The sequence below is a fragment of the Esox lucius genome, chromosome 8 (assembly GCF_011004845.1).
Source record: "Esox lucius isolate fEsoLuc1 chromosome 8, fEsoLuc1.pri, whole genome shotgun sequence".
NCBI classification, from domain to species: domain Eukaryota; kingdom Metazoa; phylum Chordata; class Actinopteri; order Esociformes; family Esocidae; genus Esox; species Esox lucius.
In genome coordinates this window covers 38,679,421-38,705,918 of record NC_047576.1, presented here as the reverse complement: position 1 = coordinate 38,705,918, position 26,498 = coordinate 38,679,421, and the positions used below count along the sequence as shown (strand labels likewise).

General features: G+C 39.9%; 1 protein-coding gene across 1 annotated transcript in view; it reads right to left on the bottom strand.

The window, feature by feature from the left end:
* adgrl4 (adhesion G protein-coupled receptor L4) overlaps window positions 1-26,498 on the bottom strand; it is a 522,719-nt gene that overhangs the window by 17,428 nt on the left and 478,793 nt on the right. Inside the window, exons 13-17 of the mRNA XM_034293731.1 lie at window positions 10,917-11,113; window positions 10,408-10,587; window positions 6,174-6,377; window positions 5,753-5,973; window positions 5,589-5,655 (exon numbers count right to left, since the gene is read on the bottom strand). Coding sequence (XP_034149622.1) covers window positions 5,589-5,655; window positions 5,753-5,973; window positions 6,174-6,377; window positions 10,408-10,587; window positions 10,917-11,113 — 869 coding nt within the window. The remainder of the gene's footprint in view (window positions 1-5,588; window positions 5,656-5,752; window positions 5,974-6,173; window positions 6,378-10,407; window positions 10,588-10,916; window positions 11,114-26,498) is intronic.

Sequence of the window (26,498 nt, the reverse complement as noted above, 5' to 3'; positions counted from 1 at the left end):
GAGGGGTCAGCTGAGGTGGCTTGGGCATCTGTTTCGGATGCCTCCAGAACGCCTTCCTGGGAAGGTGTTCCTGTCCCGTCCCACCGGGAAGAGACCCCGGGGAAGACCTAGGACACGCTGGAGGGACTATGTCTCCCGGCTGGCCTGGGAACGCCTCGGTGTCCCCCCGGAAGAGCTGGAGGAAGTGTCTGGGGAGAGGGAAGTCTGGGCATCCCTGCTTAGACTGCTGCCCCCGCGACCCGGCTCCGGATAAGCGGAAGATGATGCTATTCTATGCTATGAGTGGTACCCGGTGGGGTCTTCTGCTGTTGTAGCCCATCCGCCTCAAGGTTGTGCATGTTGTGGCTTCACAAATGCTTTGCTGCATACCTCGGTTGTAACGAGTGGTTATTTCAGTCAAAGTTGCTCTTCTATCAGCTTGAATCAGTCGGCCCATTCTCCTCTAGCATCAACAAGGCATTTTCGCCCACAGGACTGCCGCATACTGGATGTTTTTCCCTTTTCACACCATTCTTTGTAAACCCTAGAAATGGTTGTGTGTGAAAATCCCAGTAACTGAGCAGATTGTGAAATACTCAGACCGGCTCTTTTGGCACCAACAACCATGCCACGCTCAAAATTGCTTAAATCACCTTTCTTTCCCATTCTGACATTCAGTTTGGAGTTCAGGAGATTGTCTTGACCAGGACCACACCCCTAAATGCATTGAAGCAACTGCCATGTGATTGGTTGATTAGATAATTGTATTAATGAGAAATTAAACAAGTATTCCTAATAATCCTTTAGGTGTGTATATATATATATATATATATATTGAATTTTTTATTAGATTCAACTTTGTCATTGAACAAGTACAATTACAGTACAACGAAATGCAGTTAGCATCTAAAAAGTAGTGTGAATAGAAGAGGGCAGAAAATGTACTTGTATTAAGTATGATGTATGTTACATCATACTTAACTGCAAGAATTCAGGGCCTCATAGACCACTATTACAAATGACTGCACGCTGTCATTGATGCTAAAGGGGGAAATACTCATTATAAAGAACTAAGGGTATGCAGACTTTTGAACAGGGGTCAGAACCCTTTTTTTTTTTCATGTGTTATTTTATGGTTGTGTCATTCTGTTATGACCTACAGCTGAATTTGAATCCCATAAAAAATAAAAGACGTGTTTTGCCTGCTCACTCATTTTCTTTACAAATGGTCATACAGCTCTGCAAAAAATTAGGAGACCACTGCAGACGAGGTGTTGGGCAGAGAAGATGACCTTACTCCATTCCTGTATGGTCCAATCCTTATGGTCTTTTACAAACTTCAGCCTGGCTCTTCTTGTCTTCGCATTGATGAAGGGCTTTTCTTCTAGCTTTGCATGACTTCAGCCCTTCAGAACACTATATTATGATTTAAAACAGTCCAATACAGCAATAAAATCAGAGGCAAGTTTGGAGTTTGGTGTGTCAACATGAATATTCATATCACCGAGCAGGAGTAGGTGGGATGAGGAAGGTGTAATGATTGTGCGTAGGTCTGCTAGATCAGATACAAATGATTTGTTGTGTTTTGGGGGACGATATACAAGAATGGTGGTCAGGGAGCATGATGCTTTGAAAGCAATGTATTCAAATGAGGAGAATGAGGTAAATGACAGTTCAGTTAATTTGTTAGTGGAATTGTATAATACAGCTAGGCCACCACCACGATCAGTGAGACGGGGGTTGCACAGATAATTGTAACCAGGGGGAGTAGCTAAATTGAGTGATAGAAAATCATCTGTCAGTTGCCAGGTTTCCGTGAGAAAAAGGAAGTCCAGTTTGTTATCCAGTATTAATTAATGTAGCAGTGGAGTTTTATTGTTAATAGAAATGGTGTTGAGGAGAGCAAGATTGGTAGTTCGACAGGGTGCAGTGGGGGTACAGATGGTCATAGGTTGGAGGGGGCGAAGAAAAAAATGATTTATAGTTCGATATGGAGGGTATCTAGGAGGAAGGGACTGAGACCATATGGAGATGATATTGCTATAGGTGTTAGAGTTGGTAGACCAGTTACGTCGGGAGCCTCGATGTTGATAGAGACGTCTACAGAAAATGCCAGACGCACGGGCACGCTGGGTTACAACAGGAGGAGGTGGGTAGTTGTTATTCAAAGCTAGTAGATCGAAATGGGAGTAGAATATTGTAGGAGGACGAATGTTGGGTGTGAGCCTTAATAATCCAGGGTACAATGTCAACAGCAGAAGCAGGTGGACGTATGGTTGCTGATACATGGCAAAGATTATGGATCCAGTTGAGTTGACAGAACAATCACACGGAAACACAAGACAGACTATAAAACCAACCTAGCTAGTACCAGACCCTAGCTGCTAAAAGACCCCACAGCACACACAGCCCTCACCAGTAGACAACAGACAAAAAGACAGTGGTGACATACTCAGAGTAAATCGTCTGCTGGAGCCCAGGTCACAACAAACAGGTGAAGACCAGGATGACACAACGCAGGCCAAAGAGGGATATATGAACTGTAGAGCTAGCCAGCTAGCAATGTGGTAGTCTGGAGGAAAGTATGAGCCAATTTCAGGTGAAATCTGGTGTGATGTTGATGTTATCCAAATGCAGAGGTGTCCATTGAAGTGGAGTAAAATCGGAAGTCCTTCAACACAGTTCAACGCGGTTGTAACATTAGCGTTTCGGCTACCCAGCTCACAAACCACGCCAAGATTAGCTACTAGCTTTATGATGTTAGTGATTTTCCAAAACGAGGGAGCCGACTGATGTCCAACTTCACATCCAGAATAGCCAGAGGGTAAAGACAATAACATAAAGCAAACTCATAAAAACAAAAGACAAACAATACGTTACAAGGACAGTTTCTAAGGAAAAGCGGCAATTCAGAAACAACGCCAGCAGATACTCTCCCCGGAAGTCAAACGGAAGTCAACACAAACACACTTCCTGTCACTATGAAACTCATGGAGTTTTGGTGTGGGGGATGTTTTCTTGGCACACTTTAGGCCCCTTAGTGCCAATTGGGCATCGTTTAAATGCCATGGCCTACCTGAGCATTGTTTCTGACCATGTCCATCCCTTTATGACCACCATGTACCCATCCTCTGATGGCTACTTCCAGCAGGATAATGCACCATGTCACAAAACTCGAATCATTTCAAATTGGTTTCTTGAACATGACAATGAGTTCACTGTACTGAAATGGCCCCCACAGTCACCAGATCTCAACCCAATAGAGCATCTTTGGGATGTGGTGGAACGGGAGCTTCGTGCCATGGATGTGCATCCCACAAATCTCCATCAACTGCAAGATGCTATCCTATCAATATGGGCCAACATTTCTAAAGAATGCTTTCAGCACCTTGTTGAATCTATGCCACGTAGAATTAAGGCAGTTCTGAAGGCGAAAGGTGGTCAAACACAGTATTAGTATGGTGTTCCTAAGAATCCTTTAGGTGAGTGTATATCCTATTCATATTTTCAACAATTTGCAGTTTGTTAACAGGTTCTTATAGGATATCATTGGTTTGTTTGAGCTCAACATTGTTTCAACTGCTTATTTTCCTTGGTAATGAAAAGGACAGATATTTCCATATAGTGCAAAGTGGCGACGTGATCAGAATTTTTTTGTAGACTACTAAGTGTAGTGGCTAGTCTAATACTGTTGTAAAGGAATTGGAAAACTAGTCTATTCTTTATATCATTACAATACAATCCCAACTCATAACAATATTCTTCTATTTAAGCCAGTCAAACCATTCGGCTCCATTGACCATACATTGCAGAGGATGTTTAGTGGCGTAGTACAATGTGAGATGTGCACTCCACTTGTAAAGTAAAACAAGCCGGCAGGGAAACTTCAGCGACAGGCAGAATGTTTTCAAGTCACTCTTGAGGATTATCCCAATTTACGATTATCCTGAATGTGGAATTTCTCCACGATTTCAAAATCGGGAGTATTTTCCATCGCGATTAGTACTAAAATCGACTATCGTCCCATCCCTAGTCATGCCACTCACTCTGCTGGACATAGAAACTTAAAAAATGGCAGATAGGTCCATGTCCTCACAAAGAACATATTTGCATTTGGGAACCATTAGTTCCGCCTTCATGGATTTTTAGCCATTTTGAATATGTGAAAAATGCTTCAAGAGTTACTGCTATAGCACCAAATGTCTAATGTTCACCTGACTTGATATTTGGCCAAGGTCATTAATAAATGCATACACCAGATCAGTACGAATAAAAACATGGACCAACTAATATTTAAGTGGGTGGGGTCTAACACATATGCATATAAATCAGACATGGTCAATCATATGATGAAATAATTTGATGTATAAGTCCAACAGAATTATGATGTAACATATGCAAGTAAATTATATTTGACCACACGGTGTTGCCATCGTGGCTACATGGCGTTATATCTTCTATCTGTATCACTCAGTGTGATTTACATTTGGCACCCCTAATTGTGGTTATAAATCTAACTAATGAATGGACTATGGCTCAATTAGGCCACATAGGGTATAATTGGAGAAGAAATGCTTCATCTGAATAATCTATGAATACCTGGTGCATATGGATCTCTCAGCGCACAAGTGGAAGTGGTACAATTAGGCCAATAGTATCTTAATGCTGAAACTTGCTCAATCCTGCTTGAAGCTTTAATCATTATTATTCTTCTGGCAAAAAAGGTCCTTTTTGCAAATTACTGTGAGAAGAAATGGCAAAAGGTAGTGGTAGTAAAGGGCCAAGGGCTGTAACATCTGCTGCAGTGGCATGCAGAAGCTCCAAAGTCGCACTTTTGGAAGGTCATAGGTCTATCTCCTCATGATAAACTTTATAGTGAAAGTAATTCTTCTCATTGCTGTACTTATCTACTTCTCTTCTCTTTTTGTGTCCAGCAAGGACCAATGCAAGCTGTGTGAAGAACGAGCCATCGCATATGACTCTAAATTGGATATGCCCCTGATAATTTATTTAGCAACTGCACATTTCATCAGTTTCTTTATTGAAGTATTTAGTAAACTCTATGATAGTTTAAACAATGAGCTAAGTAACACACAAGAGTTTCAAAAATGGTGTTGGGTGAGCTGACCATTGGAAGTGAGTGCTACTCGAAGAGGTACTTGAGCGATTGAGCAAGAGTGTTCTGGCCCACTCAAATAACGCTCCTTGCTCCAGTCAAATTGGGACTGCTCTGTTTCTTGTACCGCTCAGATACTCTGGTCCTACTGAAAGAAAACCCACTAAATGCTGCTTGCAGCTTTAATTTAATTTGATTGTCTGATGCAGGTGAATGGTCAGAGTTGGCTAGACCTGGGCGGACTTGCTTAAACATCAGCCTGTGGCCCAGAAGCGGCAGCTCCCAGGTGCACTCCACTGCACTTAACTAATTTTAGCATGCTCTTTAGAGTAAAACACTTTTTGATAAAAATTTGGAATTACATAAACATATTTATTGCAAAATAATAATTAATGTCTTTCCAGATATTTCCCAAACAGTAAAATATTCAATGTCTAAAACAATTAGTGAACATTTATTGCAAATAATATGATGTGAAAATGTCTCAACTTACCAGGATAATCAAACATGCAGGCCCAATGAAACTCCAAATAAAGTTGTTTTCAGTGCTTAGCCAACACCTTTGAAACAAAATAAAAATACAACAACATATTTAACCAAATGCTGGTGTTTTGTGTTAGAACACCTAACAATCACACTTTCCCTTTTTCTGCTTACAATTTATTGGTACCATAATACTTGGAGCCAAGTGTAGCTGAAATGGCCACCACAACGGCAGGGCTTCCATATCCAAAGATGTAAAAGTTGCGATGTAGAAATCCTTTGTTGTAGATGACACCAACTACTATCAGGTACAGATGGATCCCTTCAATGCACATCCAAGCAAAAGCTGCTAAGAAGAAATAATGTAGAAGTCCGGCAATGATGGAGCAGAATAGCTGAGAGCAGCCAAACAGAAAAAAAGAAACAGAAACAAAATATCTTAATCATTAGATAGACCTTCAAATGCTAACCTGATGCAGACAGAAACACACCATACTTGGCTGACTTTAGTCAACAAAAAACTGTATTCTGTCCGGCTATGTTCCAGAATATGCTATTCAATCTTTCATGGAGCCCCCCAAAAAATAGTGCTTACTTTATGGGTGTTCATATTGATCCCGACTAAAAATATGAACTCAGCCATGAATAGGCTGCAGCACAAGTTCTTGTGAATTGTTGTTCTGGTACTCTGTATCTCACTGAAAAACCAGAAGGTGAAGATGCACATGGACAGGCAGATGATGGAGATGATCATTCCCAGCTGAGTGATCCTGGTCAGAATGTTGTAGTGGGCAGCCATCTTAAAAGAAAATACACAATGGGAAGCCACATCACTTTTACAACTCAGAAAAAATGTCTCCTGCTCCCAACTCTCTGGAAAACATTAAAGCATATTAATAGTTATTTACACACAATTGAAGGCACCTATAATGAACTACCTGAAATGAAACATTTCAATAAAAGGTCAACTGACGAGCTAAATAATTTTATAATTAAATTTGCTTTCAATTAGTTAATAAAATGCATAATGTGTCATTTATCATTTACTGGCCCCTTTTACTGGCTCACTTTCACTATTTCCTAGAACAATTAAAGAAATTACTGTATTTCCCATTTTCCCCATGCAACGTTTACCATTTACCTTGTTTATATACAGTTGTGCTCATGAGTTTGCATACAATTGTAGAAATTGTGAGATTTTGGATTTAAGGATAGTGATCATATGAATCCATTAATTATCACATACAGTGGATATAAAAAGTCTACACACCCCTGTTAACATGCCAGGTTCTTGTGATGTAAAAGAATGAGACAAAGATAAATCATGTCAGAACTTTTCTCACCTTTAATATGACCTATAACGTGAACTATTCATTTGAAAAACAAACTTAAATCTTTGAGAAAAAATGTAATCACAATAACTTTGTTGCATAAGTGTGCACACCCTTAACCCTTTGGCGCGTACGATCACACCGGTGTGATCAATCTAGAGTGGTCCCTGGAGCGTACGATCACACTGGTGTGATTAGAACGTCATGTTTAGAACGCACCATTAGCATACCTAGCTACAAGTAACGTAACAATGGCTGGTAAAACCGCGCAATTATTTACTCACATTTAGCTCAAACAGTGTTTATAACTTTATTTCCTGATTGCAATTGTTTCAAGACCATACTATGATATTAACCAGGTAGAAAGCATTCAAATCGGGACAAGAAGCGTTACTTACGTACCCACAGACAGCCAACACTAATGCACAAAAACGAATTATATTAGCGACTACTACCGATCAAAACCATTGCAAAAACTTTCTAGAAGTTACGTTCCCCGTTGTGTGCATTTTATATAGTTTATTAATTTTCAATGCACTGAATAACTGGTCACGATTTGTTAGCTAGCGGGCAGCTGACGTTTGCTAGCGGTTAGCTGACGTTTTCTAGCTAGCTACAGTTATAAATCAACCAACTTTTGCAGCTCTTAGAATTTGAGTCAACGAGAGAAGCTTGCAATGCAATGCATGTAGTGTTCCTTACCTAGCAAGGTGACTGTTCAAATGCTGGCGTGAATTCAAATGCTGCAGAGTACTGAAGTCACGTACAAAAAAACTCACGCTGGGGGGTCTGTAAGGAATATTTGAAACTCACGCGTGAAAAGGTTAAACTAATACTTTGTTTTCATCACCTTTTGATGTTATTACAGCACTTAGCCTTTTTGGGTAGGAACCTATTAGCGTGGCACATCTTGACGTGGCAATATTTGCCCACTCTTCTTTGCAAAAGCGCTCTAACCCTAACCCATCTCCTGTGCACAGCCCTCTTCAGATCACCCCACAGATGTTCAGTTGGATTCAGGTCTGGGCTCTGGCGTTGTTGTGCTGAAAGGTGAACTTCCTCTTCATCCTCAGCTTTCTAATGGACACCTGAAGGTTTTGTGGCAAAATTGCCTGGTATTTAGAACTGTTCATAATTCCCTCCACCCTGAATAAGGCCCTGGTTCCAGGAGAAGAAAAAAAGCCCCAAAGCATGATGCTGCCATCACCATGCTTCACTGTGGGTATGGTGTTCTTTGGGTGATGTGCAGTGTTGTTTTTGTTTCTTTTGGAATGATGGCCAAAAAGTTCAACCTTGGTTTCTTCAGACCATAACACATTTTCCCACGTGCTTTTGGGAGTTTGTTTTTGCAAACTTCAGCCGGGCTTGGATGTTTCTCTTTCTAAGAAAAGGCTTCCCTCTTTCCACCCTACCCCATGGCCCATTCATATGAAGAATACTGGAGATTGTTGTCACATGTAGCACATGGCCAGTACTTGCCAGAAATTCCTGCAGTTCCTTTAATTTTGCTGTAGGCTTTTTGGAAGCCTCCCTGACCAGTTTTCTTCTCGTCTTTTCATAAATTTTGGAGGGATGTCCAGTTCTTGGTAATGTCCCTGTTGTGCCATATTTTCTCCTCTTGATGATGACTGTCTTCACTGTGTTCCATGGTATATCTAGTGATTGGAAATTATTTTGTACCCTTCTCCTGACTGATATCTTTCAACAATGAGATCACTCTAATTCTTTGTAAGCTCTCTGTGGACCATGGCTTTTGCTCTGAGATACAACTAAGAAAATGCCAGGAAAATCTAACTGGAAAAGCTGAACTTTATTTGTGATTAATCAGAGTCACTTTAAATGATGGCAAGTGTGTATTGCCAGGTTGGTCAGGTCAGGTCAGGTAGACCAAGATTTCAGCAAAAACTGCCAGAAGAATTGGACAACAAGGCCTATAGTGAAGGGAATATCATCCCCACTGTGAAACATTGTGGTGGCTCACTGATGTTATGGGGGTGTGTGAGCTCTAAAGGCACGGGGAATATTGTGAAAATTGATGGCAAGATGAATGCAGCATGTTATCAAAAAATACTGGCAGATTATTTGTATTCATCTGCACGAAAGCTGTGCATGGAACGCTCTTGGACTTTCCAGCAGGGCAATGACCCTAAGCAAAAGGCCAAGTTGACCCTACAGTGGTTAATGCAGAAAAAGGTGACAGTTCTGGAGTGGCCATCACAGTCTCCTGACCTTTATATCATCGAGCCACTCTGGAGAGATCTCAAATGTGCGGTTCATGCAAGACCTCCAAAGACTTGTGGGCAGCTATACCACCTGCAAGAATTCGGGGCTATACTGCCTGCAAGAATTCATAGACAACTATTACAAAAGACTACACGCTGTCATTGATGCTAAAGGGGGCAATACACAGCATTAAGAACTAAGGGTATGCCACCTTTTGAACAGGGGTCAGTTATGACCTATAGCTGAATGTGAATCCAATAAGAAATAAATGACATGCGTATTGCTTGCTCACTCATGTTTTCTTTACAAATGGTACATATATTACCAATTCTCCAAGGGTATGTAAACTTTTGAGCACAAATGTATTAAACTCTAACCACAATAGAAAGAGGAGTGGGAGGCCCCGGTACACAACTGAGCAAGAGAAAAAATACATTTGTGTCTAGTTTAAGAAACAGACACCACTCACAGGTCCTCAACCAGCAGCTTCATTAAATAGTACCTGCAAAACACCAGTGTCAATGTCAACAGTGAAGAGGCGACTTGGGAGTTGCAAAGTTGCAAAAAAAAAGGTATATCTCAGACTGGCCAATAAAAAGAAAATAATAATATGGATTAAAGAACACATACACTGGAGAGACGAAACAAAAAATTGTTATGGACAGACTAATCTACATTTGAGGTGTTCGGATCACAAAGATGAATATTAGTGAGATGCAGACCAAATGAAAAGATGCTGAAAGAGTGCTTGACACCATCTGCCAAACCTGTGGACGGCATGTGATTGGAGCCAATTTCCTCCTACAACAGGACAATGACCCAAAGCACAGCTCCAAACTCTACACATGCTCTGTAATTGCAGCAAATGGTGGATTCTTTGTCAAAAGCAAAGTTTGAAGGATATTATTATTTCATTTCAAAATCATTATTTTTAACCTTTTAATTAATTTAGATATATTTCCTATAAAAATTTATTTTATCTATTTTCTTATGGAAAACAAGTACATTCCTATGTGACCCAACACTTTAGAACTGTAGTAAAAATTATGAAACTGTAGTAGGTCTGAAAAAATAATGTTTTACTATGTATAAAGACAGGAAGGTTATGCAATGGCCTCCATTGATAATGCTATATTGCCTTCCTGAATAAACAAACTGAAAACATGAAAATGGCAAAAAGATGATTGCCATTTTCATGTTGCCTTTGATGCCAGACATTTGGATCACCATCAGATGTGATTGTAATACATTCATATTGATTGTGCGGAGACCTACGTTGGCCCGTCCAGATGACATAAGAATGGCGAAGTGTGTGAGGTGATTGCAGGAGCATGTCGTGGTAGTGCTGTTGACGCCGATTTGCTCACAGCCCTGTGTGGCCCAATGACCCTTCATGCTGGCCGGATCATATTCCCAGAAGGCACATTTGGTTACATCAACTTTGGTGTCAATTGCCTTCAGAAGAAAGAATAAATATCAGAATTGTAAATATTATGTCAAAAATGTGTAAGAAAAAATACAAAGTAAATGACGTGATTGATGTAAAAAAAATAGCAAACTTATGATTATGGAAATGCGCTGTGGCATGCACTTGTAAACAAAAATGGGGCTAAATTCTATGTAGATATTCCACATACAACTCGTGATTTTCCATAACTTAGACTGTAACAGAAATAATTTTATCTCACTGATTTCGAGGAGTGTCATAATTTAGTAAGTATTGCAAGTTAATAGTCAAGAGCTAACGCCACAGTATTGGTTGTCTGTGTGACTTGTGAACTTACCACTGTGTGTCTGAGAGTGAAGGTCACATGGTCCAGTTGGTACATGTCAGCAGGTTTGATGGCGGCCGCTATCACTTGAGAGTTCACAGTAATTTCTCCTGTTTCAGAGCTTGTGTACTCTGTAACACCAGGGTCAGTGTTTGGTTTCAAGATGTCACCAACATTTTCATACCGCAGGAAAACTATGGCCACACTTCCTGATGTACAGAAAAAAGAACATAAAAAGTTGATATGAGGTAATTTCCACTGGTTGCTAAAAAGCGTGTCTGTCCTAAATTATTGTGAACATTACGGCCCAACTCATCATTAGGAGCTAGCTTGAAATTTTTTTTGGGTGAGATTCTATACATTAGGAATCATTCTTTTCCAGTTAATGCACACCAGACATCCTTGACATGTTATTGTGGTACTATAACTGTCCCAACTCCCCTCTGTTCTTTTGTCAGTTCCCTGCAAGGTGCAACCACTAGCAGCTAGAACAACCCAGATCTGTTAACTAATAAATATATGCATCTAACCTACAATGCAGACTTGGTAAATTTCTTATGACAATTTGAGTTTCCTCGATCTGCCATAATTTCAAAAGTATAATTTATCATTTTGAAAGTAGCACTATTGAAGTTGATATTGGATATTGGTAAGGTTACCAGAATATTGCAGCCCTGGTTTGTATTGATCATAAATGGCTTGTCCAGTCTGACAGTAATTTGTGTTAACTTTGGAATAATGTTTTTTATATATATATATATTATTAACCTTCATAAATGGCTTGTCCAGTCTGACTGTAATTTGTGTTAACTTTGGAACAATGTTTTTTGTATATATATATATAAATTATAGATAATTTATTTGCTAATGGTAGTCAGCATACAACTTGAGATACCAATGAGAAGGTACAACATGAGCTAGTCTGAATAGTAACTTCCTAAGTTAACTGAAACTTCAGTTGATATGTCCAGACTATAGGTCTTTAGGTCACGGTTGTAGAAAGACATTAGTGCAGGGTTCCTTTTAATTTAGGCTTGCAAAAACATTAAAACAAAGGAGGGGTACAACCGCAACTAAACACACACAAGTCATAAACAATGATACACACCTTGGTGTGGACGAACTTAACTTAAATAGGGTCCACAATTAGAGACAACACTGTGCAGTTGCCTCTAATTGTGGAGAACAAAAAACGGCAGCACAGAGATGGCTAGAGTCCTCAATTCTGCCAGGTCCTGACTATCACCCCAGACCAGTGCAGAGATGGCTAGGGGTAGATATGCATCTACCCTACAATGCAGACTTGGTAAATTTCTTACCAAGTCTGGTAAGAAATTTACCAAGGACAAAAGCCAGCAATTGTCCTGGCTGAGCTGTCCTGATCATGGTTATTCACAAATAAGAAATGGTTACAAACCCCTCCCCCGCCCTGTATTCAGTAAGGCAGACCACACATAAATTATAGACAATGCATACAACAGAAAAAAACGGTTTCTATGATAGTTCAACGTTGGAATGAGGGATCAATTACTGCTGTACAGGACTGCTTTGAAATAGTGGATTGGCAGATGTTCTGTGATGCAGCTGATGGGAAAATTGCTGAATATATGGTCTCAGCATATATTTCCAAATGCATAGACAATGTCATCCCGAGGGTCAATGTCAGGACTTTCTCCAACCAAAAGCGCTGAGTAAATGGTAATGTCTGTGCTAAGCGCAGGGCATGGTCCTCTGCCTATAGCTCAGGGGACATGGAGGCTTTGAGGAGATCCAGATATGACCAATGGAAGGCTATCATAGATGGAAAACGAGAATACAGGGATAAATTGTAGTCATGTGGGGCGGACTGCGACACATCACAGAATACAAAGGGAGAAATAGCAATGATGCTCATCCCTCCACCTCACTCCCTGACGAGCTCAACACCTTATTTGCACAGTTTGAGGCGACCAATACAATTCTAGCAATGAGGTTTGCTGAGGTCCAGGACAGCTACACTCTGTCCCTAACCATGGCTGACGTGAGGAGAGTTTTGAATACAGTGAACCATTGGACGTCACCAGGGCCAGATGGCATTCCAGGCTGTGTCTTAAGGGGGTGCACTGACCAACTAGCGGAGGTTTTCACCTCCATATTTAACCTCTCCCTGTCTCTGTCTGTAGTCTCCTCCTCCTTCAAACAGTGTCCCTGTACTGAAATAAACCTTCCATCACCTGCCTGAAGGACTACCGCCCTATGGGGTCACGCCCCATACCGATGAAGCTGAAGTGAAGAGAGTCTCCGAATTTCAGGTTTCTATGTGTCTTCTTTAAAGATGACCTCACATGGTCCAGACAAACAAACTTAGCAGTTTCCTGAGGATACTCAAGAAATGTGGCATGTCTGTAAAAACTCTCACCAACTTCTACAGGTGCACCATTGAAAGCATCCTCTTAGGCTGGATTACTGCCTGATACAGCAGCTGCTCCGCTGCAGACTACAAGTCCTCCAATAGGGTTGGGAGTAGTTATAGGGTTTATTCTGCCACTTTGAATGATTGATTGACAGGTGGGTGGGACTTCCGGTTTGGGGGCAGGACATCCGGTTTGGGGGCAGGACTCCCGGTTTGGTAGGTGGGAGTTCCTGTGTGACATATGCTGGGGTGGGACTTCCAGTATGATGTATGCATGTCCGGGGGATGTGATATGGTATGAGGGTGTGTGGTTGGTAATTTATGGTTGGTTTGATGTTTAACAATGGGGCTCCAGGGGTCAGGCTTATTATATCCCCAGACATTTGATTTTACGATAAGTAACGATAAGTTTGATGTTTAGCAATAGGGTGCCAATTTGGGAATGTAAAATTCCCCAGGCAAAAGATGTTACAGTATGTAGTGAGATGTCTGGTGTTTAACAATACGGCACCATGGTTCAGGAATGTAAAATGTCCAGGCAGTTGATGTTATTGGTGTATAATATAAAAATATTTCTTACTAGAACCATAGTATATCCTGGTTGAAAAACACCCCTTCTTTCACACAAGGTTTGTAATCCATCATAGCACTATTGCTATGATGGATTACAGAAGTTTGAGTTTAATTTGCATGAACAATGCTGATTCGCTGACAGCTTAAGATATATTATTTCAGGTAAACAAAACATTTGAAAGAGTATCGTCTCAAAATGTACAATGAGCATTAATGCGAGATGGTTTTCTACACAGTGGTAGAAATGGTTAACAAGCAACAATGCTTATGAACTGTAGTGTTTGTGAGTTCGTAAATACCTGTCTGCATGTGTCTTTTGGGTATTGAAGCATGTTGTGAATTCAGATTTTTGTATGCTGTATTATGGTCTTATGCGTGTTAAATGTTGTTTTAATGAGATTAATGGTAATATTAAGATAAACGCTGGCATAGTATCAATCAATCAAATTTATTTATAAAGCCCTTTTTACAACAGCAGTTGTCACAAAGTGCTTTTACAGAAACACCCGGCCTTAAAACCCAAGGAGAAAACAACAGTAGTGTTGAATTTCCAGTACAAGTTGTTTTATTTGAAAGTACTGCTTTGAATTGTAATTGCACACATAATTGTGTTGTGTGTGCAATTATAAATGCTAACAAACGACACAACTGATCTTTTGAAAATTGCATAAAACAATTACATAATGAACATGATGGAGCAATCCAAACATTAAACTTTCATCTGTCTTATATACTTTTCCCCCCCACACACACACACACATGGCTGGACAGTGTCAGAGTTTTTTGTTTCCTTGTTGCCCCATTACACAATGCTTGAAAGCTGAAGGTAAAACATCTTTACAGTCAACTCATCAAAACTGTTTTGTTAGTAAATGTATGTTTGAGTTAAAATATTATTTCTACCTGTAAGTGGATTGTTATTTACACGTTAAGCTAAAGAAATGGTAAGAGAGAGTGCTAACAACAGACCAGGCACTGAACAACCATCAATCTCTACACATATCCAACAGATCAAACCTAACAAGTGCACACAGTGATACCCCCAACGTATCAAAAACAAACATTTTATTTATGATTGTGTTAATTTGTCCAATTACATTTGAGCCCCTGAAATGAGGGGACTGTGTATGAAAATGGTTGCAATTCCGAAATGTTTCATATGATAATTTTATTCAACCCCTTGAATTAAAGCTGAAAGTCTACACTTCAATAGCATCTCAGCTGTTTCAATTCAAATCCATTGTGGTGGCGTACAGAGCCAAAATTATGAAAATTGTGTCAGTGTCCAAATATTTCTGGAACTAACTGTATGTTACTTGTTTAATAATGTTGTTTTCTTACCGCAGTAAGATCAGGTAGATTGAGTCAACATACGGTGGATTGCGTCAAACTGTTATTGCTCTATTTCAAACACATGGGGGATGTTTAAACATTCAAATTATCTTAAGAAATAATAAAATACAAAGCAGAACTATTTATTACAATCATAGATCAACTACGGCATGGTAGAAAAACACATTTTATGAGAGTAGCTTATACTAATAATCTGAATTATTATTTTTAAGTAGGCAAACATTCTAAAATCAACTCCTAATAAATTATATACAAATACGAATATGATATCGCACCAGTAAAAAATACTATTTTGATTGAGCATAAAAATAAAAAGCCAAAATCACAGCTTTCTGTTCAAATTGCGATTCCAGATTGTTAGTATAAAGGTTGGAGTCTGGCAAGCAAACGGCACGATTGTGTCAGTCTATACATAGCCCATCTTCAAGCGCTCTTAGAACACATCTTCCCCTACCTTTTGCTATTTTAAGACAATAAAGGTTTACAATTCAAATGTCCTGCTCTATGTCTCAAATCGGTCAATCAAAGTATACAACACATTTTTCTGGAACATGAAGATGCGGCATAGAGCCCACTGCGAAAAGATGGTGCGGAGTAGGGCTTTCTTTTAAGGAGAGGAAGAGGGTCGATTAAGAAAATGAACACAGAGGACAATGAGATAGAGACTAGGGATGATTTGGTGCAGAAAATAAATCTTCTGTTGGGAATATTTCAGGTTCACAAACTAATGTAGGCCTAATACAGTGGAGAGAACAAGTATTTGATGCACTGCCGATTTTGCAGGTTTTCCCACTTACAAAGCATGTAGGAGTCTATAATTTTTATCATAGGTACTCTTTCCCGACAAAATATCCTATCCTATGGATACCGACATATTGCGTGGTGGCCTATTTTTTGAGAAATTTCAAATATTGACCTTAAAATCCCTTAGTCAGATTGGAAACATGACTTTGGAATCAAAATATTGTGCAAAAAGATTGTTGTCTATAAACATAATTGTGATCTGGCTCAAATTATTTTGATAAGGCAATTATGTAGATAATAATTGCAACAGCCCTACAGTTGGTATTCAGTATTTAAATTGAGTATATGCTCAGCTCACAGATTGTGAAGAGCTCATTCTGCTGACTAATTGAAATGAAATAAAAATGTTGGATCACAGAGTTTGTGTTTTATTGCTGTTTAAGTGTAGCCTATTATACAGTCCGGCTATTTAAAACATATGTCCGGTAGCTCATCTGTATGGTCTGAATTCTGGAATTTTAACGCCATATTGGCTGTTTTGATTCAAGTTTTATTAGTTCAGAAATGTGGCATCAATGACGCAATAAGTAATGTACTTGGTAAAAGTCTGCAATTTGCCTACATAAATGTTAACTTAATCATTGTATTCAACAGCTATATTTCCATTCAATTAATTGTATTTCGGTTTAAATAATTACAATTAACGAAAAGGAAGATAGGTGTGTAGACCTATAACATTGATTTTATGAATACATGTCGAAATGGTAGGAAATGAGGAGTGGCTGCCCTATTCAAAGATACATTCCAGTGTAAAGAAAATACACTTGGTAATTTTATTTATTTTGAATACCTCTGTTTTACATTGAAGGGTGCCCCCACACTTTTGTTTTTTACCATTTACAGACCTCCATGATATTCTGCACATTGTATTTATGATTTTTTCTGAATTACTCTCTGTTATATTAGTTGATTATAACTTGATTATCACTGGGGATTTTAACATCCACATAGATAATAATATGGACAATTATGCCACAGACAGTTTTGCGCTACTTGACACTTCTGATCTCACTCAACATGTGAAGAGTCTACACACTCACTCAATGCCACATTCTAGGTCTTGATATTTCCTATGTCATGGTTAAAGACTTGGATAATTTCTGATCACCCCAGATGTTCAAGTAAACTCTGTTTCTGTTAAGAAAAAGTAAATTCATGAGAGTAACAATGCTCAGTTTATCGAAGCCATAGCTATCTCACCAACAATAAGTGCTGAGTTGATGTATCACCATGAAAAGAGAATGTAGGAGAGGGGAACGTAAGTGGACGAAAACAAAATTTCAAATCCACTGTGACATCTATAAACAAAGCTTCAACTATGAGTTACGCAGGTCTAGACAGCAACATTTATGTTATATCAAACCTTATTTCCAACAATAATAATAGGCCTCAGGTTCTTTTCAACTGTTTTAACTCTCAGATAAATCCCAGTAGCACAGCTTGTATTGTTCCATCAGCTAAATTGTGTGGGGATTTAAAATATATATATATATTGGAAAGATTGCTGCTCTAAAAAATATACCGACTGCCTCCGCCCTAGACCCTTCTGCTCCTACTTTCTCAGCTGTCTTCGATCAGTTTGAGTCTGTATCACTTTCATTATTAACAAAGGAAGTTCGTACCATGCGCCCCACAAATTGTCCCCTGTATTCCATTCCCTGTCGTCTTTTAAAATATGTTTTTGATACGATTGGGCCCAGTATTCTTATTCTGATTAATACTTGCCTTATTTCTGGGTGTGTTCAAGCTGCTTTTAAACATGTTGTAGTACAGCCTCTTATTACAAAAATAAACCTGGATAAGATTTTAAATGAATTGGCCCCTTTATATCTCTGTGAACTTTTACATCGTCATTCTCCAGACCGAGCACTGAGGTCAGCTAACCAGTTACTTTCAGTTGTCCCAAAAGCCAGGCTAAAAACAAGAGTGGATCGAGCATTTGCAGTGGGTGGTCCCATCCTCTGGAATGACCATATTGGAAACGACTAGACTATGTACACTTTTAATTCATTGGTAAAGACACACCTTTTTACTCTGGCTTTTAATCCTTGCTGAGTTGACATCAAATGTCTGTGCTGCTCTTTTGTCTGTTTCTTGTTATGTGTACCTACGAACATGTTTTACCTGTAGATTTTATATATTTTGTGTATTTTGATTTTGCCCTGTCCAGCACTTTGGTCAATGACAGTTGTTTTAAACATGCTTTAGAAATAAAGTTAACAATGATATTTACATTTATTGGGCCCCTCCAAGAACTGCCACCTTAACGTGGTGGAGGGGTTTGAGTACCCGAGTGACCCTAGGAGCTATGTTGTCTGGGGCTATATGCCCCTGGTAGGGTCTCCCAAGGCAAACAGGTCTTAGGCGACGGGTCAGACTAAGAGCGGTTCAAAACCCCCTTAATGAAGAAAAACATTTTGAGTACCGTGACGTCGCCCGGTATGGCGCAGCCGGAACGGGCGACGTGGGGCCGCCCTCCCGTGGGCTCACCACCCACAGGAGGGACCATAAGGGGCCGGTGCGAAGAGGATCGGGCGGCAGTCGAAGGCAGGGGCCTAGACAACCCGATCTCTGGACACGGAAACTGGCTCTAGGGACGTGGAATGTCACCTCGCTGGCGGGGAAGGAGCCTGAGTTGGTGCGTGAGGTTGAGAGGTTCCGATTAGAGGTAATCGGGATCACCTCTACACACGGCTTGGGCTCTGGAACCACACTCCTTGAGAGAGGATGGACTCTTCACCACTCTGGAGTTGCCCATGGTGAGAGGCGGCGGGCTGGTGTGGGTTTGCTTATAGCTCCCCAGCTCTGCCGCCATGTGTTGGAGTTTACCCCGGTGAACGAGAGGGTCGTTTCCCTGCGCCTACGGGTCGGGGATAGGTCTCTCACTGTTGTTTGTGCCTACGGGCCAAACGGCAGTGCAGAGTACCCGACCTTCTTGGAGTCTCTGGGAGGGGTGCTGGAAAGTGCTCCGACTGGGGACTCTATTGTTCTACTGGGGGACTTCAACGCCCACGTGGGCAACGACAGTGACACCTGGAGGGGCGTGATTGGGAGGAACGGCCCCCCGGATCTGAACCCGAGTGGTGTTCAATTATTGGACTTCTGTGCTAGTCACAGTTTGTCCATAACGAACACCATGTTCAAGCATAAGGGTGTCCATCAGTGCACGTGGCACCAGGACACCCTAGGCCGCAGGTCGATGATCGACTTTGTTGTCGTCTCATCTGACCTGCGGCCGTATGTCTTGGACACTCGGGTGAAGAGAGGGGCGGAGCTGTCAACTGATCACCACCTGGTGGTGAGTTGGATCCGATGGCGGGGGAGGAAGCTGGACAGACTCGGCAGGCCCAAGCGTATTGTAAGGGTCTGCTGGGAACGTCTGGCCGAGTCTCCTGTCAGAGAGATCTTTAACTCCCACCTCCGGCAGAGTTTCGACTGGATCCCGAGGGAGGTTGGAGATATTGAGTCCGAGTGGACCATGTTCTCCACCGCCATTGTCGAAGCGGCCGCTCGGAGCTGTGGCCGTAAGGTCTCCGGTGCCTGTCGAGGCGGCAATCCCCGAACCCAGTGGTGGACACCGGAAGTAAGGGATGCCGTCAAGCTGAAGAAGGAGTCCTATCAGGCCTGGTTGGCTTGTGGGACTCCTGAGGCAGCTGACGGGTACCGACACTCCACAGCTTTTCTATGGGATTAAGGTCTGGAGACTGCTAGTATTTTCTGGCAGTCTCCAATTTGCATTCTTCTGCACGAAAGCTGCACATGGGATGCTCATGGACTTTCCAGCACGGCAATGACCCTAAGCATAAGGCCAAGTGGACCCTTCAGTGGTTACAGCAGAAAAAGGTGAAGGTTCTGGAGTGGCCTTCAGTCTCCTGACCTTAATATCATCGAGCCACTCTGGGGAGATCTCAAACGTGCGGTTCATGCAAGACAACCAAAGATTTTGCATGACCTGGAGGCATTTTGCCAAGACAAATGGACAGCTATACCACCTGCAAGAATTTGGGGCCTCATAGACAACTATTACAAAAGACTAATGCTAAAGAGGGCATGCTATTGTTTTTTATTAAGCTCTGCTAATAATAATGTCGGTGTCATGTCCAATGTATTGCCAACAATATGCCCTGTGGTACTCTGACAATACCAATGCGTTATAAGTCGGTTGGTGACTTTCAATCGATCACCATTATAGCTAACCGTCAATCAAAATTATTTCTAAATTAAGCAACAACGGAGTATCTTCCATTTCTCTTTCCCTGAGGTTTGCTATTGCGCAATTGCTTTTTGCTTTAAAGTGTACTAGACTGCATTAACAAAGCAGTTGGATTTTGAATGAATTGCAATGTGTAAACGTTGCCCATGCCTGACCCTACACAATAAAATGTAAGTAAATGCGGAAATGTAGCAATGTATAATTTAATGGTTTTAAATTATTTTGTTATGTATTGTTTTGTTGGAATGTCAACAAAACAAACTGTGCCAAAGTGAAAAAGGCATTCATAACCTAAAACTAGAGATTTGTAGCCTCAACCTTGCCTGTTTTTTAAAATAGTTGCCTAGTCTGTGGGTTTTCAACATTTTCTTGCCATCCGAACCAAGATTCCATCCCCTCCACAACTTTCAAGGCAGTATAATTTTTTTCATTTTTTACCATTTACTATTTTTGCAATTTGTCAGATTCAAATATACTCTTTGTACTGAAATTGTGTTAAATTATATTGACAGATTTGTACATTTGTCTTTGAAAAATAACACCGCTTTCTCTCCCCCATTTAGTCCACAAATCCATTAATCTCTGAACAAACCTTTATTCCTCCCTAGTCACATATTTTAGATCAGTTCTGAAAGAGAGTGGCAGGGAAGCAACCTGAAAATATAATTTACCACACTGATTTAAGATGGCCCTTTTGTTTTTACAATAAACAATATGTGTTTTAAGAAAATAGGGATTACTGAAGGCAAGTTCAAGTGAATGTGAGAGCAAGACTTATTTACACCTTGATATCAAATCATCATGTTCACAACAAACAATATTCCCTGTAATTGTGTGTGTAATGGGCATGTATTGTGTTGGATGACAGGGACAATGTGGTACTATGCCTAGGTCCTTCATCTGCGTTGATAGGATATGAGCATGAGAAACTTAACACAACACATAAGTGCTGACTAACTCTGAACAAAGGACAATAGATAGGACGTGATGCCCGTTACAGATGGGCCCCACACATCCTATCCATACATCCTGTCCATACCTCCTGATAGGAGTTGTCCATGTGACTGTCATAGGCTCTATGAATAGGCCCATGGACCATAGGTTGGAACATACCATACAAGGGTCTTTTGTAGGATAAACCTTTCTTATTGGAGGATATTGGACTGTGTAATGGTTGGCTATGACCACTGACCGCCTCATATGTGTATTGGCATAAAATAGTGTTAACTTTGTAATTATTGGAGAACATGTAAGAACTATGGAAGATCAACATCTTGGATTCATACTGAATAAAGAATGTTCTCCCCTGACTACCGGTTGCATAAATTTTGTTCATGGATAAAAAATTGACCGAATCTAACAGTGTTCGCTTTTTTGTAGCCTAAGATCCTCAAATTGATATACTGCAAAAGCAATAACTCCGCAACTTTTTCCCATCATATCTGTAATATGGTTACACACTACACAGTTTTGCAGTGTAGCCACAGATACATTTTTGTCTCTCTGTTAATGCTAGCTGCATCTACCCCTGAGAAAAATATTACATACAAATCGTTTGATAACCCCATAATCAAACAACCTATTCCTATTAGGGATGCAAAAGTACACGGTAGGTTATCGAACCATTAGGTACACCCCCTATGGTTCAATATGCACAAGTGAACCACAGAGTTACGATATGCAGGTCATTTTCCTATACATTTCTAAACTTGCTTATGCGTTGCAGATTACAAGCACTTTTTAGATTCCAATCCACAGAACCAGACAAGTAGTTCGTGAACAGGTAAGGCAGGCAACTGCTTGGAGCTCCAGGCAGTTAGGGGGCTCCTGAGGGATGACAAACTTTACTCCACAACAATGTCAGTGACCGAAAACCCGTCCCCTTTAAACAGACAATGGTCAATTTACAATGACATCTCAGTAGGAATTCAATTCAAGTATTATAAATGTGTCCAAAATTAACACTGGTTTAAAACGATGACGAGAGTAAGAAGACTGTAAACAGAGTAGTGTGCAAGTGTTGCTTTGTCACTGTTGTGTACTTGAGTGGAAACATATATATCATGTTGTGTCATTCATATATAAACCATGACCCATAAACCGTGATACATATCGAACCGTGGGTCCACTCTACCTTTGGATCCCTAATTTCCAAATATATGTATGCAACATTAAATGTAAGTTTGTCAATTCATGGCTTCTTAAATAAAATAAAATTTTTGAACAATATAGATGCTGCCCTGAAAGCCTACCCGAAAGCCACCCACCTAGAGGTAGATGAAAAGATTGCTGACACCCTCAAGCATGCACGTGCTCGTCTGAAGAGTAAAAGAAAGGTATGACATTACAATAATTATTTTTTTAATGCCTCATTGTGAGTGTGCTTGTACCAAAAGGTATATTCAAAGACAGTGGTCACCTATGTTATTGTGTTCTTTGAGTGTTGCATTTCTCATGCTTACAGTAGCTTCACACAAATGCTTGTGACTAGGGATTGGAGGACAGACAATTTTAGTACTAATCGCGTTGAGAAAATACAATTATGAAATCGTGGAGAAATTCCATAATTGGGATAATTGTAATCCTCACGAGTGACTTGATAGTCGGTGAAGTTTCCCTGACTGCTTGTTTTATTTTACAAGTGGAGCGCATATCTCACATTGTACTACGCTACTAAACATCCACTGCAATGCATGGTCAATGGAGCTGAATGGCTCTGCTAGGTTCCATAGAATAATATTTTCAATTACAATAAAAATTACATTCTTACATCATTATGAGATGGGATTGTATTGTAATGATATAAAGAATAAACTAGTTTTTCAATTTTACAACAGTCCTAGTCTAACCACTACACTTAGTAGTCTACAAAAAAAATGCTTATGATCACGTCTCCACTTCCCGCTATATGCAAATACCTGTCCATTCCATTATCACGGAAAATAAGCAGTTGAAACAATGTTGAGCTCAAACAAACCAATGATATCCTAGAAGACATGCAGCTACAATGCATTCAGAAAAAAGGTGCTAACAAACTGCAAATTGTAGAAAATATGAATAGGATATAAACATATCTCTTTCGATTTTCTAAATAAAATGTTCTTTATATTGTAGGCTAATTGTTAAAGCTTTCCTACTGAAAGTGACAGGAGAAGACAAATAGAATATCATTTTTGCGGGCCAAAAAAACATTGACTATCTACATGATAAATGATGAGCACAACAATACATGATGCACACAACATAACCAGGAGCTGTTATAATAATTGTGAAGTTGTTATGAAGAATCACATCAAATTGGCCTATCGTTAGCTAATAAGGAAAATAAAATAGAAGTTTATGCTGCAACACCAGTAAGAAATTAAACCTATTTCCCACCCATCCGCAGAGGAGTGACTTGAAAAAGCTCTTGCCAGTCACCGAAATGTTCCTGACTACTTGTTTTATTTAACTGCAGGGGCACATATCTCACTAATTGTATTGTATAGATTTTACAAAAAAATACTCTTTATTGCAAGAATGCAATCTTAAATTACGAAAGGACATATTATTTCCATCAGCCTATTATCGGTCTCTTCCCGGAGGATACGCCAGAACAAACCACTTGAATGTGCTTCACTGTCCACCAAAAAAGTGTCCTAAGGTCGAGGTCTTTGTGGGATCACGGAATATATATCCCTGTCGAACAGTATCTGTGATATTTTTATCCCATACCCAAAATATCTTGTTGTAAAATCAATGCCCAATCCGACTGATGTCTGAAGTTGGCAATATTCAATCCGAAATATGCCATGGATAATCAGATCTTAATTTTTGTCTGATAATTAGGATACCAGACAGAAATGTGTCCGAAAGACAAAAAGTCCGCTAAATTGTTTTAACCTGTCTAACAGTGGCCATTTATTTTGCACATGCATTTCATATTATAGCTGTGCAAGTTTCAGATTTCTCACGATCTACAATTAAGTATTTTCATAAAGACATTCCTATTTTAAAATGTGGAGCCAAGAAGAGTGTGTGTATTATAAACGTTTCTCGCTCACCCTCTAATTTGTGCGTTTGAATTTATTTGTTGAATAGGAGCTTGAGCATGAATTAGACCTACCTGGCCTGTGTACATGTGTAGGCTACAAAGGTGTGTGGTGTGTCCGATAGTAGGCTAATTAAAATGAACGTCCCTTAAGAGTTATATGGTGCTTCTATATTATAATCACCTCCCACACAAAGTCAACAGTGTTTTAGGCTATTTATTGCGATGGCAATGATACAAAGAATGAACTAGTTTTCCAACAATTCCTTTACAACAGTAGGCTAGTCTAACCACTACACTTAGAAGCTTACTAAAAAAAGATTCCGATCACGTCTCCACTTCACACTATATGCAAATACCTGTCCATTCCATTATCGTGGAAAATAAGCTGTTGATTTAATGCTGAGCTCAAACAAACCAATTATATTTATCCTAGAAGACATTCAGCTATGAGAGATACATGCAGAAAAAAAAGTTAAACGGCAAATTGTAGAAAATATGAATAAAAAAATACTCTTTATTGCAAGAATGCAATCTTAAATTACGAAAGGACATATTATTTCCATCAGCCTATTATCGGTCTCTTCCCGGAGGATACGCCAGAACAAACCACTTGAATGTGCTTCACTGTCCACCAAAAAAGTGTCCTAAGGTCGAGGTCTTTGTGGGATCACGGAATATATATCCCTGTCGAACAGTATCTGTGATATTTTATATCCCATACCCAAAATATCTTGTTGTAAAATTTGTTACACATGGGGTATATACAGTGAGGAGAACAAGTATTTGATACACTGCCGATTTTGCAGGTTTTCCTACTTACAAAGCATGTAGAGTTCTGTAATTTTTATCATAGGTACACTATGACAGACAGAATCTAAAACAAAAATACAGAAAATCACATTGTATGATTTTTAAAGTATGAGTTTGCATTTTATTGCATGACATAAGTATTTGATCACCTACCAACCAGTAAGAATACCTGCTCTCACAGACCTGTTCGTTTTTTTTTAAGAAGCCCTCCTGTTCTCCACTCCTAATTGTTAAAGCTTTCCTACTGAAAATAACAAGAGAAGACAAATAGAATATCATTGATGTGCAATGTACAGTACAAATGGCAATTCTAAATTACCACTAAACATCCTCTGTAATGTATTGTCAATGAAGCTAGTGACAGAATTCAGGAAACTGGTCTTATTGCAAAATTTGAGTTTAGCTTTTTATTGCATTATATAAAGGTCCATATTCATTGCTTTGAAATGGTATATAAAACAATATTGTTTGATAAAGTTATGGGACAGATATGCTGCTTTAAACATTGATCATCTGCTATACTTAGTTCTGAGAAAAGAGGCTTGAAAATAGCACACCTTCCAGAGAGCTGGTCTTTGTTTACACCCATTCAGCGTAGTTGACACTCTCTTAGGCCTTAACCCCACCCAGCTATTTAAGTATTCAAATGGAGACACTCTGGCCTTGTGCTAAACTGGTCTGGTTGGTCACTAATAAACACATACAATATCAAACCAAATAAAATTAAAGTTAAGTTTTCTTTACATGGACTTGATACATCATGTATAAACAGTACAGTGAAACGTAAAGTAGCTTAGCAGCAGGATAATTAAAAACAGTAGCAGCAATGTAAGTGCAGATAGTTTGAGTGCAGGTGGACAGCCATTATAAGGTTATAGATTAGGCATAATCACACACACCTGAATTAATGACTGGTCAATCAGCTTATCACGCTAAGTGACACTGTGCAAACATTATAGCTAAGCATAATCACACACAAGCTGGAAACCAGGAAATGTTAGCTAGCTGGTAAGTTAATGTGGTTACCTAGCTAGCTAACATTAACAGCAACGTCAGTAGCTATACCTAGATAACTAGCAATACAAATGCCTGGGTCCTCTCTAGGTTTCTTCCAAAAATGTGGCCTTCTTAGGGAGTTTTTCCTAGCCACTGAAATTCAACACTACTGTTGTTTGCTCCTTGGGGTTTAAATCTGGGTGTCTCTGTAAAGCACTTTGTGACAACTGCTGTTGTAAAAAGGGCTTCATAAATACATCTGATTGATTGACAAATGACTAGCTATTAAGCAAACGGCCCTTATTCAGGGTGGTTGCGGTTGGTGGGTGTCCCTTTGGTTGATGCTTGGCAATGTGGGTGGATGTGGGTGGCAATGTGGGGCCTACCCCGGATAGGGCCGCAGCGTCACTGGCCCCCCCT